Source organism: Neolamprologus brichardi, chromosome 11 (assembly GCF_056152115.1).
Source record: "Neolamprologus brichardi isolate AB-2024 chromosome 11, ASM5615211v1, whole genome shotgun sequence".
In the NCBI taxonomy this organism is placed as follows: Eukaryota; Metazoa; Chordata; class Actinopteri; order Cichliformes; family Cichlidae; genus Neolamprologus; species Neolamprologus brichardi.
This window is the reverse complement of record NC_142114.1, coordinates 28,160,396-28,175,988: the sequence shown is the minus strand read 5'-3', so window position 1 is coordinate 28,175,988 and position 15,593 is coordinate 28,160,396. Positions and strand designations below refer to the sequence as shown.

Sequence of the window (15,593 nt, the reverse complement as noted above, 5' to 3'; positions counted from 1 at the left end):
AACTTAGTTGCGTAACTGTAGTTTTTAAAGACGTTCCTGAATCTGTTGGAGCCCAGAAGGACCTCTAAATCACCTGCGTTCCATAAATATTATGGTAAATATATCTTCCTTCCTGTATGGTCTTTTATAAGCAGCCAGTAATCTGTCTAACAACGGGGGAAGGGATACAACATGTTCGGCTCAACCCTTATAAACACACACTCATCTTAAAAGTGGAACTTGAATTTGGTAAGATGAACTTCTGTTGTTTTTCCTGTTTTACTCTTTCACAATTTAGGTGAAAAGTGTGGCTACACACACACACACACACACACACACACACACACACACACACACACACACACACACACATATATACATATGTATATGAAGATATATATATATCTGCAGTATTTATGCTTTCTTCTTCAGTTCCCCCTACAACCCTGTCTCATCTTATATAACTCTATACTGTTTAAGGAAGTGACACAGCATCCTCTTGTGAACTCTATGCTCCCTTGATCAACGAGGGCTTCCTCAGAAAGCTGTCCTCTGAGCTGAGTGGACTAACCAGTATTGCTCTAAGAGCCCCACTCAAAGTGGCCCTGATTATTGCCTGTAGCACGACAGAAAGTGACCACGGGTTGCAGTGACTACAATGCTCTGTTTTAAAGCAAATACACTGAAGCAGTGTTAACAATTAACTTCACAACTGGTGTTTTTATGTTAACCCTAGTTGACTGATTCTTGTTATTAGAGTTACATGAAATTTTGGGGGACATTTTAAATTGAAAGTAGCCATTACAGCTGGTTAGTGATTATCTATTAACTTTTTTTTTGCATAGATTGAAGAAAATGTCACATACAGTAACTACTGATTTCCTTTGAGGTTACGTCACATTATTAAAGAGAAATTCAGGAACACTGAGATAACACCTGTTTTCAGACCACGAAGTCTGTAAAAAATTAACAGCTTTATCTTAGCCTCGCCTGTTCCCTAAAAGGCTCATCTATTCATATGTGAGTGTTTTATGTGCGGAGGTTTTTTTTTTAAAGATTAAACATTATCACAAAGTTGTGGGAATGTGAACTAGAGCAGCAAATGATGCCTAATGATGAAGATAGCAGAACAGGTCTTATGCATCCCTGTCACAAGTAAAATGCCTGTAGTTACAGGCTACTACAAGATTTATATGTAAAGACATAATGAAAATTAAAGAATACACTCTCCAGGATGCATTTGATTTATTTTGGAGAACTAGTCCCAGCACTTCCTGAACTTGGAGCTCACTATTATTTCTGTTGTGCTACGTTAGATCTGTACAAATAATGACAACAATAGAATTCAGCAGACTGCCTCCTCTACAATTAGGACACGCGCACACACACAGCAACCATTCAAGAGCTCATTGCAGACATTCAATACAATGGAATAATTCCAGAGAAAGCACATATCTACTGATCCTGGTTACTGGAAAAAATTAACTAAAAGTAAACTTCTGATCATGAACTCTCCTAATTTACATTAACAGCACTGTTGCTCAAACATTAGCGTTTTTGCTCCAATTTTGACAACTTTAACACTATTAGGAGATACAGCAATTCCACCCCACCCTCCAAAACAAAGCATTTTGGGGTTAAAAAAAGTCCTCTTTAAATAGAAACTTAAGCAGGGAGGCTACATTGGCAGTTGGCACACCCTTTTGGGTTTTATTCCATCTCAGGTTTGCAGCAAGCGTGGTAGTTCGGTCCTCTGCTCATCCATGCGTCCCCCCTGGACCCTCAGGAGGAGGGAGAAGAAGTCCTCATCATCCATGGGACCCGGAGCCCTGCTGCGCTGGTCCTCTAGCCTGCCCTGAGCCTGTGGGTCAAAACAAATCGGGAAAATGAAAGCAATGCAATGAAAGTAGGCAAAAGGTTTGCTGCCAACACTCTTTCTCGCATTAGTGAGAAACTAACTTTTCTTCTCAGAAACAAAGCAGAAAACTCCTCAGCTCACGACAAACACATCTAAACAAACAAGCTCATTGCTTACTTGTGTGGTTAGAATCATATTGTACAGATCATCTTTGGGCGCAGGAACTGGTGCAGGCTTTTTCACAGACAGGGACAGTTGTCTTATGCTCCCTCTGACACTTCTGGTCTTTGTTTTTGGCGGCGAAGACCTTCCAAGCTGTGCCCTCTGGTCCTCAAGCCGCCGTCCTTGTGCAGTGGCCACCAGGTCAAAAAACTCCTCTTTCTGCAGTGAAGTCATGGAGGAAAAGACGACTGTAAAGAAATGAGAGAGAAAAGAGCTTAAATGGTCAAAAGGCGGGGGGAAGGCAGTGGTCAGTGGTCAAGGAAAAAAACATGGAAACATGGTAGCTGAAAATTCCTGAGTCAGGGAGAATGGGTGGCTACATTTGATTCTGCTTGTTCAACATGAGTCATAACTCAAAAACAAATGCGAAAGTTGTATCCCTTTCCACACTTTACCATGGCAAAACAGAGCGCTTACCTCTGTTAACTGGTTTGGAGGTGTTGGGCTCAGAGTGGCACCTCCTCCGCCTGACCCCACTCTCCAGCCTGAAGGAGCAGCGCTGGTCATTGAGCCGCCTGCCCTCCTGAAAGGTGCAAAGCAGGTCATACAGCGCCTCGGGGAAGTCAGGGGTTAACCGGTGAGCCTGAGAAAACACAGGTGGGAGGGTGAAAAAGACGGAGGGAGAGAGGAACGGTTTCTGAGCGAGTGGCACAGACTGTTTGTTGGCAAAGCAAAAGAATCCACTCCTACGTACTCCCACATGCTCTGAAATAAAGTGGTACCTGCAGTTCTTCCACCACGAGACTGTTTTTCTCTTGCAGTGGCTGGTGGCAAAGTGTTAAAGTCAACTGATTTACAACACAGGTAATCTCAGGGTAAGAAGAGCAAATACCAACCTTTTTGAGATCCTCTTTGTGGTCCGGTCCCGCCTCGGGTTGTAGCTCAGATGAATTTAGCTTGTTTGTGTCTGCCTCAGGGTCATTCTGTGTGGCCTTTTCACCCTCTGTGCTACAGGGTTTTTCAGTTTTTTCTTTAAGCACTTCATCCGGCTGCCCTTCACTTTTACTGTCATTTCCTTTGAGTCCATCATTTGTGCTTTCTGTTATCTCTGGTTTGTCTTCGTCTCTGTTTATCTGCTGTTTCTCCAGGCTTTGCTCTTCTAAATTTCTTTCACCCGCTATTTCTTGTTGACTGTTTTCCTCTTCTGTGTGCTCCTCTTCCTTTTTGATAGCAAACTCCTCGCTACAGCTTTGTACAGTGACATCTGCACCGCTTGGCGCCCTAATTTCAGTAATACTTTCTACCAAATCTCCATCTTCAATGATGACAAGAGGCTCCAACAGCTCCTCTTCAGCCATTTCAACTTTGATATCTGTGTTATCCAGTGGTCTCTCTTACAATCCTTATGATTCTTGTGAGAAAACAGAAAGAAGCTGGAGGTGGATAAAAAAAAGGTGATCCAAAATATCAGAATTCAGTTAGCACTTTAAAAATAATACCATAAGGAAAAACACGACATCTATAAACACTGAAACTTAAAAGCATGATGAGTACCGCAGAGCTACTGTGCCTTTCTTTTGAAACAAAACATGTAAGAAACCAGTTTGACAGGTTTCAGCATGTGGGCAACAGATGTTTAGGCAGAAATTTATAAGAAACTTGAAGTCACAAACTCCTCCTAGCTATGAAAAACAAACACGTTTGACTATGTGATCACAAATGTCAGGGTGTTGTTGGTAGGTGATCACCGTTGTGTATTTTCCCAAACAGTTCAGTCGAATAACTCTTGTTGACAGATCACATTGTTATTTGCCCCCTAAAGCTACTGTCTACCACAAAGTGATTTAAATTTCAGTTAATTTTTGCCCTTACCTTTTCGTTTGCCTCGTTTCCTTTTATCGCCTCAAAACATCATCTTTCAAAGTCTTGATCCAGTGAACACAGCATTTTTGGCTTATCACTCGTTCTGTCAACGTCTTTATTAAGAGCAAAGAAGAAAAAAAGAAAATCTGCAAGTTTCAGATGCCGTCCTGATGAGCTCTCGCCTTTTCTATCTGCCCTGCTACCTTCTGTCTTTCTCTCATCTCATCTCTTCCTGTTCCTCTTACCACAGCCCACCCCTATTTACTCGGCCCATATTTGACAAGTCAGGTTAGCATGAAATATTACTGTTAAAAGCAGAATCACTCTCTACATGTGCGATGTGTGTGGTTAATGCAATCATATTCCAAAGGAAAGGTTTTATAATGCCCATGTACACTTGTTAAAGCAGCTGCTGCTTTAACTGCTGCTCATTTGGTTATGTTAACCCCAAGTGCAGCATGTTGAAACAGGCGCAGTTTTTTTCTTAACTCTCTGTGGTTTTCACATCCTGTTGACTTGCAGCTAAAACGAGAAGTAGACTCAGACAAGTAAGGGAAGCTGTCTAAGCGAGATTATTACTTGAAAAACAAGGCTGAAAAAGCAGTTTATTTTATTTGAATGCTGCTGTTAGTGCTTGTAGCCACGTTTTTCATTCTAAAAAGAAAAAAAAAAAGAAAAGTTAACACGTGAGTATCATAAGAAATATGTGGCTGAATATGAAATGTGCAGCTCTAGTAAAACCCAAACTTGATTAGACAGAAAATCTGCTTAAATAGCCAGAATCAAAATAGAAAAATAGAGGTTCTCCAAGGGCAAAACATTTTAGAGCCTATTTAGAATAGTTACCCTTTACACACACGTCACCTGTATATTCATATGTGTCAGTCTTTTAAGGTAGCTATACAAAAAAAAGAAAGTCTCTTTCAACATCTCCCACACAAGATGAATCTGTTTGCCCCAGATTCAGTTTGTTGGGATCTGGAGGCCCTATCAAAAAGCCACATAAACTACTTTTGTATAATTAAATGTCATTTCTTTGTTATCCACCCACGCACATGCAACCACCCCCGCGCACTTCTGCTTTGTGAAAATGCAGGGAGTGCAGATGTTTTGCTGTAGTGGTTACCTTTAAACCAATAGTGCTACTCCACTGTACCCACAGCGACGCTCTGTCTGTCACGCGCTGCACTGTGCATGCACATTTTGCACCGTTTCCTGTCAGTCGCTAGGGGACCCAGCTCTGTGCGATGCCTCTGGTCTGTGTTGTGTCTGTGAGCACAGTCGGGCAGCAGTCGTCGCCACTGTGCGTCGCCGAAGATGTTGCAGCAGCAGCAGCCTCTGACGGGCAATGGGCCATCCAACGGCCGGGGACTCGGCGTGAGTGGCCACCCCGGGATGCACGCGCTCAACTCAGTTCACCAACCCTCCCAGCATCGGCCCGACGGAGCGGAGTCGGGCCTCGAGGGTACAGAGAACGGACATGAAACCCGCAGAGATATTGGGGACATACTGCAGCAGATAATGACTATCACCGACCAAAGTTTGGACGAGGCACAAGCAAAGTGAGTCACAGCTATGTTTTCTTTCTTTTTAAATATTGTTATTTAGTGGTATTGACGCTGCAGCGGTATTTTGTTGTGCTGCTTTGTCGACTCCGTCTCGCAGTGACAAAGTTTCCTGAACTTCACTCTATTGTTTAAATTATTCAGCTAGAAGCTAGCTAATTAGCTGGACTAATGACATAAAGTTGCTTTTGGTGTAACCTGTGCAGATTCAAGCTCACACGCCAGTGTTTACTGTTTCTGTGCTGTAAGTTAGGAACACGCATTTCTTTCAGCCGCGGCTGTTTAATATGTAGCTATTGTTAGCATGCTACGCTAACCAAGGCTAACAAGCTAATGCTAAAATAGGTAGCTAAGGACCGCGCCGATATAAATGTTAACACTGCGCTACAACACGGGTTATAATTTAATTACATAGTAAACAACTAAATATACTATCTAACATGTTGGCTGTCATATGCAGACATACTAGCAGTGAAAGGTTACCCCCTTAACTATCAGCTAGCCAGGAGCTAACGTTTGCTAAATTAGCTCGGCTAAATGTAGTCACTTTGTGATTTCTGTTTTTGTTTTGGTCGATTTGCGTACTGTCATTCTATGCCTTTGTTTACAAATAGGCTGGCAGGTCATGTTTGTTATTTTTTATGTGCAGGAAACATGCGCTCAACTGTCACCGAATGAAACCCGCTTTGTTCAGCGTTTTGTGCGAGATCAAGGAAAAAACTGGTAGGTTTCTGCTCTATTTGCAGGAGTTTTCTTGTGCTCTCTGTCAACAGCCATGGCTTTAATTTTGTTTGGGAGCGTTATTAGACTGTGTTGACATTCTGTCATCAGGAGCCAATAAAGTCATAAACAATCTGAATGGCCAAGTAAACACACAGACATAGTTTTTATACTTTCAGAGTCAAAAGCAAAATAATCTGACAGCCCTCTTAATAAATGCTTATTGGAGTATAAGTGGACTCAAATGACAACAGCTGGACAAACATAAGGTACAATTGCTACAGTGCAATATATTATAGTCATATCAGGTTGCTGTCAGGACTATATTATCTTTAAGCTGCCACAAGGACTGATAAAGTAAATTGTTTCTTTCTCATTCTACATCACCTGTATTGACTTTGTATAGATTTCTTCATAATAAGCTAATTTTGTATTAAATTTAGTATTCATGATGGAGAAAAAGTAGTTAAAATAGTTCAAAAGCATTAAGAAAAGGAGCAAGATGGTATACAACAAGAAGAAGTGCAATGCAAATAAATAAAAAGTCAGTGTACAGAGGTGGTAAGCTCTTGCACACTAAACACACACATAGATGTGATTTTTATGCATTGGGAGATTTTTCTTTATTTTATTTTTAAAAATATTTTCTACTTAGCTGTGCGCCTTTTTGAGTAATGCTTAACTTATTGAGCTATTTTGTCTTGTTTTTATTTTATTTAAGCTGTTGTGTTATATGTTGTGTCTAATGTTTTGGCCATGATAACACAGGAATTTTCCAACTTTTTCTTGGGATAAATAAAGCTGATTTTATCGCATTTTATATGCATTTTAACTTCATATTCTACATCGAAGCATAGGGTCAACTCACTGCATTCATTTATATAACAGAAGGGCGATGAGTAATCTTTCATTTAGATTTCACCTATAGTTGCACTTTAAAACCAGCAAAAGCTAGATTCTTCTAAATTCTTCTTGTAAATTTTTACCTTTCAAATGAACAAATTAGGTTATTTATGACCTCTGGTGATAAACTGGTGATATAGTTTAAAGGCTTTGACTTTATTGTAATTGTCCCCTTCCAGTCATTAAACTATAATCTTTGAACCATGAGTGACAGATCTAGAGTTGCAAAATATTTTACAATATCTGTCATAGGGTAAAGGAACCTGTACAGGTATGGTGAACACTTAAAATAACTAGGTTGCACCAAGGTACAGTCTGAAGTGAAAATGTTATGAGAGTGATGCACAAAACAATACAGAGCACACAAAAAACTACTTATCTATTTCCAAACATGGTTCCATCATTATTTTATGGTTTTTATGGTTCATTATTTGTAAAGGCTTTGGTTTAAGAGGGTTGCGAGTCTTTTACCTTCAAAGCTAAGATACTTTTGTCTCATTGACAGGCCTTTCAATGAGGAACGCCCAGGAGGAGGAGCCTCAAGATCCTCAGCTGGTGCGACTGGACAACATGCTGCTGGCGGAGGGCGTAGCGGGGCCAGAGAAGGGTGGCGGGGCTGCTGCTGCTGTTTCTGCTGCCACCAGCTCTGGGGGGATGTCACCTGACAGCTCTCTCGAGCACTCCGACTACAAAAGCAAGTTGAGCCAGATTCGCAGTATCTACCACACTGAGCTGGAGAAGTATGAGCAGGTATTGTGTCGCAACAGCAGCTTAGCACTGACATTGCCTGTACGTGCTTGCTTGTACTAGAGGTACCTGGAAGCAATGTTGTACACTGGCATGCTAGATCAAGAGTTCACAGCACATAACTTTGCTTCAGGGCGGATTCATTCCTTTCCATTTGCGTCAGGTATGACTCAGTAAATCTTTATGTTGAGAGGCATTTTAGGCTTATTAGACCAACAAGCTCCACTGAAGCCCTACTTGTGAGCTAGTATCAAAGAGAAAATTAGATCTGCTGTAAAATCCTCTTAAATGCAACATACAATTAAGTTCCCGAAACACAAACCTTTGCCCCATACTTAAGATTAAGGATATGCTGATATCAGTCAGGGATGTCTATCTGACTGTGGTCATGTAGTCGAAAAACTACTCCAAGGCAACCGATACCACCCTCCAGCAATCAATATTAGTTTATAGTTAAATGAAGATTTTAATGTTTTAGAGTTTTAAGAAGAAAACCAAAAACTATGCAAAGTGTACTCTGTCACATTTTCAAGGGCGGATTTTTTTTACAACATCTAAGAACAAAGAGAGCGGCATATTCAAGGAGACCAAGTATGAGATCCCAGACATCACCTCGTCATAAAAACTGTATTTCCAAACTTGCGCCCATCAGCAGCTAGTTGCAGGACTTTCCACTGACATTTGTAGTAGAACTGCCAGGTAGGGGTGGGCGATATAAACGATATATGATAGAAACGATATAAATTTGGCCAAAGCATTGCAGCGGCTAAAACCATTATCATCTGCAAATTATGCCGACAGTCATAGCAAAGAGATGAAGCACTTTTGAAATATGGGGAAAGCCAAAAACTGCGCTTCCTCCACTTCCGTAACATTGATTCATTAATGTTGAATTCTCTCGCAGCTGCTCTATTCCCATGTTGTTGCAGTATATTAATAACTAACCTCGTATTGTGGATGAATAATCTCAGTTGTTCTCCTGACTGAAGTTTGGCCCGTGTACAGCATCCTGCTATGCGATTGCATTTGTCCCTGACCACCAGAATCCCTCACGTTAACTTTTATCGAGTGGAAAAAAAAGTTAGCGTTCATCCTCCAGCTTCACTGTGCTAATGTTATGCTAACATAGCTGTGTCGCTAGCAATCACGTAGCACAACATTATATACCAGGTAGTCCAACTTCAGTAACCCTGCAAACACCACTGGTGTTTAGTTTTCTGTCTTCATTTATGTTGGAAGTGGTAGCAGAGCTGTACGTTTTAATTAGTTTCAAAAATCTCTCAGTCAGAACATGGTATGTCATGTTTAGGTGGAAACTAGCAAGCTAACTTCCTGCTAACTTCTAACTCCGTTAAATTTAATAAATTCTGTTTTCATGGATGCCTGCATGTTAAACTTAATTGTTACACCTGGTAAAGCAGCAACGCTGATGATTTTATTAAAGATGAAAGAATTTAGACCATTTTTAACTCTCAGCGTTCGTTTGACTTTGGGACCTGAAGCGGACGGAGTTTTGGACCCAGATTACTCCGCGAAGCTCCTCACTACGGCAGCCGTAATGCTCTGACAATCCATCAAACATTTTTAACAGATTTCTGCACGCCAAAATCAGTTTGAGGTCAGTAAGCACAACCAGAATTCATACATAAGGCGCACTCGATTTTTGAGAAAATTAAAGGATTTTAAGTGTGCCTTATAGTGTGGAAAATACGTTATACAGAAGAAAAGACTATATCGCGATATATATCGTTACCGCACGTGCTTCAAATTATATCCCAATATGGATTTTAGGCCATATCGCCCAGCCCTACTGATAGGACACAAAATGCAGAGTAGGTTTAGGAGTATCAGGGTTTGCACTCTAGTTTAAAAAAAGACAGGTGTGGTTGATAACACTGGTCAGCAGTTTTTCAGAAGTTTTTAATGGCTGTTGTTTGCAAAATAATTTTTTGTTTTTCAAGTTTACAAGTTTTCACATTTGTCAAGTTTTATAAACTTATATCTTGTTATGTTTATGGTGTTATCTTATGATAATAGCTTTCTTCATTATGTAACCATTTAAAAATAGAGGAGTGTTAATATCAAACATTATGTTAGAAAGGATAGGGAAGTTATTACTTTAGTTGAAAAGAAAACACTGAATTTATTTAGAGCCCACTATGCCAGACTTGGTCACGATGAATTACTATGGAGAAATGTCAGTTTCATCAGTTACCCAGAATATTATGAAATGTAGATATGTTGGTTTCATCACTTCACAGTGAAGTGTCAAAGTTAAATATCAAGGTATTTAGCTGTGTAGGACCCTAATAGATGAAATGTGGAGATTATATACATTTTAGTCACAGTCCTCTTAGGAACATATTATGAAAGAAATTAAACTCTTACCTTTTTGATATTTTAATATGCTTTAAAAAAAACGCCCAGGGTAACATCAAATTCAAATTTGACATTTCGTACTTGATACATTCCATTTTTTCAAGTCCAGTTTGAAATCAGATGAATAGTTTAAGAAAAGTGGATATCTGAAAATCACCACCAGCTTTGAGCCATTTGGTTTTGTCAACACTTCATGGTCATAATATATTTTAGTAATATATGGTTTCAGTTTGTGGTCTTATATTTGACTTTGCAGCATATCATGAAAACCAGAGTCCACCAATTATTTTAGGCATCAGTTTCAGCAACTCAAAATGAGTAAGGTTTCACTATGTTGCTTTTGGAAGCGTGTGTTTGTAGACCAGTGCAATATATGCTTTTTGTTATAGCCAGAAAGTGAGAAACATTGGATTAATAGAGGTGGATATTAATTTAATTATTTAAAGTCTTCTGTTATGAAGACTTAAACTATTACTATATTTAATGCATTGTATATTAGCATATTGTATGTAATATAATATATTAATATTAATTATATCAGCAAGAAGTTTACAGTAAGTATTCAGAGGTATTTCTAATATTCATCCCTTGTCATTAGAAGAACAGAATCATTAGTGTAATCCCAGAAAACACCTTTAGTAATAACCACATGTTCACGACAATTTGTTGCAGTGCACAGAGTGACCTAATAAAGAGACCACTAAGTGTGCGTGCTTACCAATAAGAACAATTGTCGTACCAATGATCCTTATTATCAATTAAACTGTTTTTATTTTCAACATGGAATTGCCTTTCCAGCTAGAAAAGATCATAATTAACAGAAGTAATGACGTTTTATAAAATAACACATGTATAGCAGCTTCACTTCTCTCCTTCATTGTGTTTCGTCTTGCACCACCTTTCACCAGGCGTGCACCGAGTTCACCACCCATGTGATGAACCTGCTTAGGGAGCAGTCGCGCACACGGCCTGTGACTCCACGGGAGATTGAGCGGATGGTGGCTATCATCCACCGCAAATTCAGTTCGATCCAGACCCAGCTGAAGCAGAGCACCTGTGAGGCGGTCATGATACTGAGGTCCCGCTTTCTAGATGCCAGGTGAGCATTGTAGTTTTTCTTTTTTCTTTTTTAAGGTGACCTGTTAGGGTTTATTAGGTCATATAGAACAGCGGTCCCCAACCCCCGGGCTTCGGACCGGTACCGGTCCGTGAGTCGTTTGGTACCGGGCCGCGAGAGTAGAGGCTCAGGTGTGAAATGTATAGTTTTCAGGGTTTTTTATCGGTTTTCAGCGTTATTTTGTTATCGTTTTTATTGTTTACTCGGTTTTCCTGGGTCTTTTCACGTGTGTTATGAATAAATTTTCTTTTTGTCGGTACCAGTACTAGTTTTATTTTGTTGTATTTATCCGCGACACCTTAAAGGCCGGTCCGTGAAAATATTGTCGGGCATAAACCGGTCCGTGGCGCAAAAAAGGTTGGTGACCGCTGATATAGAATGTTGCACTGATAGATGCTTACATTAAATGTGACCAAATTTCAATTAATGGGGTTAGTGTTTGTGAAAGTAATCCCTGCAAGTTACCAGCTCCAGTTTCAGACTGCTTTAAGTGATCTGTTTCAAGCAGTTTTTCTCCTCATGGATCGGTATGATTTCAGAAACTAATGTCGTCGCCCCCAAACATGCTTTTTGAGCCAGGAAAACCCTTGTTCACTGTGTTCAAACCCTTTTTCAGACGCAAGAGGCGCAACTTCAGCAAACAGGCTACAGAGGTCCTCAATGAGTATTTTTACTCCCACTTGTCTAACCCATATCCCAGTGAAGAAGCCAAAGAGGAACTTGCCAAACAGTGTGGTATCACCGTCTCTCAGGTGAGCATGCTTCAAGAAACCAGGAGAAAGGAAAAGTTGTGGGTGTCCATGGATTCATATAGCATTCATTTACTCTCCAACTGTTACAGGCAGGATTTTAAAGATTTAAATTTAAAAAAAAAAAAAAGTAGTGACTGATTTCTGCTTAGGTGACCTCAAATGCTTACAATTTGTATTAAGCTGTTTGAAATGGCTACTGGAGGTTTAAGAATGCTTCTTCAAAATGTGGTCATTTTAATGATTACCTTGTATTTTTGGAAGGTCTCCAACTGGTTTGGCAACAAGAGAATCCGCTACAAGAAAAACATTGGCAAGTTCCAAGAAGAAGCCAATCTCTACGCCATGAAAACAGCCTTGGGAGCTAGACAGGGCGATGATTCCCCACACACTCCCAATTCCACAGGTAACTAAGAAAATGACATGAACAGTAAATGCCTACTTGCCTTTAGGCGATAACTCAGTTGTTAAACCCTTCTCTGGCCCCCGATTCTCCACGCCTACATGAGTCATGCCGACATGCCTGATGATTAACGACTTGTTTATTAAATGTCAGGTAACAGTAAAAACGCCTTGGATTTCTTTATGGTAAGTTATAAAAAGATGTCTGTCACAAATGACTATCAAGGTTTGTCATTCTTCAGGGTCGGGGTCCTTCTCTCTGTCCGGATCAGCTGACCTGTTCCTCGGGGTTCCACCTGTGAACGGTGAACAGTCTGCCTACCAAATGGGAGTGCAGGTATTTACATACGTTTAAATATTAACTTGTATTTTTTTTCTTTCTAATTAGGAACTTAGTAGAGAAGTAATATCAGTTTAGTTGCCCGGTCTAAAAGAAAGAAAAAACACTCAGAAAACAGTAACAAATGAAACATCTTTGGATAATCAAATCATGTTTTAACACTTAGTGTTTTGTAGAACATCAAAGACAGTGTCATGTTAATTTGCTGACTGAGGCTGCTGTTAGAAGTGCCAGCAGCATCAGGTCCACAGGTTCTGCCTGTGCAGAATGTGGCTGCACAGGCAGAGCGCTCTGGATGTGTGTTTATATGTTAGTTTACGCTGACATCAAAGCAATGCAGAACTGTGTTGTCCACGAGAGAGTGAGAGAATGTCTCGCTCCGACTAGAATTCAGATGACTAGTTGTGCAAATTCGTATTATCAGCAGATCCAATGATAATCAAACCAACAAAGTTTTCATCTAACAGCATGTCTTTCTGTGTAGCCAAAGCTCAAAATGTTGTTTTCCTTGCAGCTGAGCCAATGCAAAAAGTAAATAAATAAATTATTGTTACTGCAAGTTATGTATTACTTGTTTAAGTTCTGCCTGAATCTGCTAGGATCAACTTGTTGTATTTGTGGCATTTAAAATAAGTGTTGCCATAAGGGGAGTAGCACCCTCTGGTGGACAAACTATCCAACAACACTTAAAATATGGTTGAGGGGTGTTTCTCCTGTCTCTTCTTTACTCTTTAAATTTGTCAGCCTTTGTAAATTCATATGCGGCCAACATTATATCCAGCTGATGCCACTCAGCATTGACAGAATAACCCTGAACATTATTTTTTTCTCTCTCTCTTTTGATTTCTTAGGCTAACGGAAACTGGCAGGGTCGAAACTCGCCCCCATCTGGCACCTCGCCTCATAGCGACCAGTCAGAAAACTCTGACTGATGGCCCCACCCACTGACACAGAACGACAGCGACGGAAAGATTGATGATGGAAAAAGACCGAAAGAATGATATCGCACTTCCCACTTGGCTGCAGTTGTTTTTGTATATTGTTTGTTTGGTTTGGTTATTTTAAATGTAAGTTGTCTTTTTTTCTTCTTTTCTTAGCGCTCAGCGTTGGTCATTATTATGTTTGTCTGATTAGCTGAGTGCACAGATGATAGAGTGAACGTGTGTGTGTGTCGTGTGCATGCTGGCGTGGTTTTCTCATTGGGGTTGTAGGGTTTATTTTCCACTACTTTTGACATGTTACTGAGATCTGTTTGTGGTTGGGAGGGGGGGGAAATGCGACTGTATCATGATTGTTTTAGCACACTATATCATTATTATTAATATTATTACTTTCAATATTAGTGCTACAGCTATTTTCTTTTAACAGTTCATAAAGAGAGATGGTATTTAGTGAATGAGAGGGCAATAGAGAAAAATCCAAAGACTCCGTGTGTTTGTTTCTCTGTTTTGTTTTGTTTTCTACTGGGCTTATGTGTCCATGTAAAGTGAATGAGGTATGCCTGAGTCCATATTAATGGTTTGAATGAGTGTATCAACAGTGCTGTCTTTTTTTCTGTACAGTGAAACACCTGTATCCTCTCTCTACCTCTTTTACAATAAAGACTCTCTGTATTCACAAGCAGCTGGAGATTGGTCACATTCATGGGGTCATAATGAATAAACTAAAAGACTAGGGGACAGTATAATGGGCTACTTTATTCAAGACACAAACAGTAACTGATTAATTAGCAGCACTCATACTGTATATATATATATATATATATATATGTGTGTGTGTGTGTGTGTGTGTGTATATATACCATATATATATGCCGTATGTATAAGTATATATATGCCGTATATATATGCGCCGTATATATACGTATATATATATATGCGCTCCGTATATATACACGTGTGTATATATATACAGTGGGGCAAAAAAGTATTTAGTCAGCCACCGATTGTGCAAGTTCCCCCACTTAAAATGATGACAGAGGTCAGTAATTTGCACCAGAGGTACACTTCAACTGTGAGAGACAGAATGTGAAAAAAAAATCCATGAATTCACATGGTAGGATTTGTAAAGAATTTATTCGTAAATCAGGGTGGAAAATAAGTATTTGGTCACCTCAAACAAGGAAAATCCCTGGCTCTCACAGACCTGTAACGTCTTCTGTAAGAAGCTTTTCTGTCCCCCACTCGTTACCTGTATGAATGGCACCTGTTTGACCTCATCATCTGTATAAAAGACACCTGTCCACAGCCTCAACCAGTCAGACTCCAAACTCCGCCATGGCCAAGACCAAAGAGCTTTCGAAGGACACCAGGAAAAGAATTGTAGACCTGCACCAGACTGGGAAGAGTGAATCTACAATAGGCAAGCAGCTTGGTGTGAAAAAATCAACTGTGGGAGCAATCATCAGAAAATGGAAGACATACAAGACCACTGATAATCTCCCTCGATCTGGGGCTCCACGCAAGATCTCATCCCGTGGGGTCAAAATGATCATGAGAACGGTGAGCAAAGATCCCAGAACCACACGGGGGGACCTGGTGAATGACCTGCAGAGAGCTGGGACCAAAGTAACAAAGGTCACCATCAGTAACACACTACAACGGCAGGGAATCAAATCCCGCAGTGCCAGACGTGTTCCGCTGCTGAAGCCAGTGCATGTCCAGGCCCGTCTGAAGTTTGCCAGAGAGCACATGGATGATACAGCAGAGGATTGGGAGAATGTCATGTGGTCAGATGAAACCAAAGTAGAACTTTTTGGTATAAACTCAACTCGTCGTGTTTGGAGGAAGAAGAATACTGAGTTGCATCC

At 40.2% G+C, this 15,593-nt stretch overlaps 2 protein-coding genes across 2 annotated transcripts; one reads left to right on the top strand and one right to left on the bottom strand.

Moving 5' to 3' along the window:
- Positions 1-1,213: 1,213 nt before the first annotated feature.
- On the bottom strand, positions 1,214-4,177 carry gpsm3 (G protein signaling modulator 3). The gene is made up of 5 exons (XM_035912533.2): positions 3,872-4,177; positions 2,896-3,432; positions 2,477-2,642; positions 2,015-2,247; positions 1,214-1,840 (listed from the first exon to the last, which is right to left on the bottom strand). The coding sequence occupies exons 2-5, from the start codon at positions 3,355-3,357 to the stop codon at positions 1,700-1,702; spliced, it is 1,002 nt and encodes a 333-aa protein (XP_035768426.2). The 5' UTR covers positions 3,358-3,432; positions 3,872-4,177; the 3' UTR covers positions 1,214-1,699.
- Positions 4,178-5,104: 927 nt separating this feature from the next.
- Positions 5,105-14,404, top strand: pbx2 (pre-B-cell leukemia homeobox 2). The gene is made up of 8 exons (XM_087848478.1): positions 5,105-5,424; positions 6,077-6,150; positions 7,556-7,800; positions 11,085-11,275; positions 11,910-12,045; positions 12,307-12,448; positions 12,687-12,781; positions 13,636-14,404. Exons 1-8 carry the CDS (start codon positions 5,180-5,182, stop codon positions 13,714-13,716), a joined length of 1,209 nt encoding a protein of 402 aa, XP_087704604.1. The 5' UTR covers positions 5,105-5,179; the 3' UTR covers positions 13,717-14,404.
- The last annotated feature ends 1,189 nt before the right edge of the window (positions 14,405-15,593 follow it).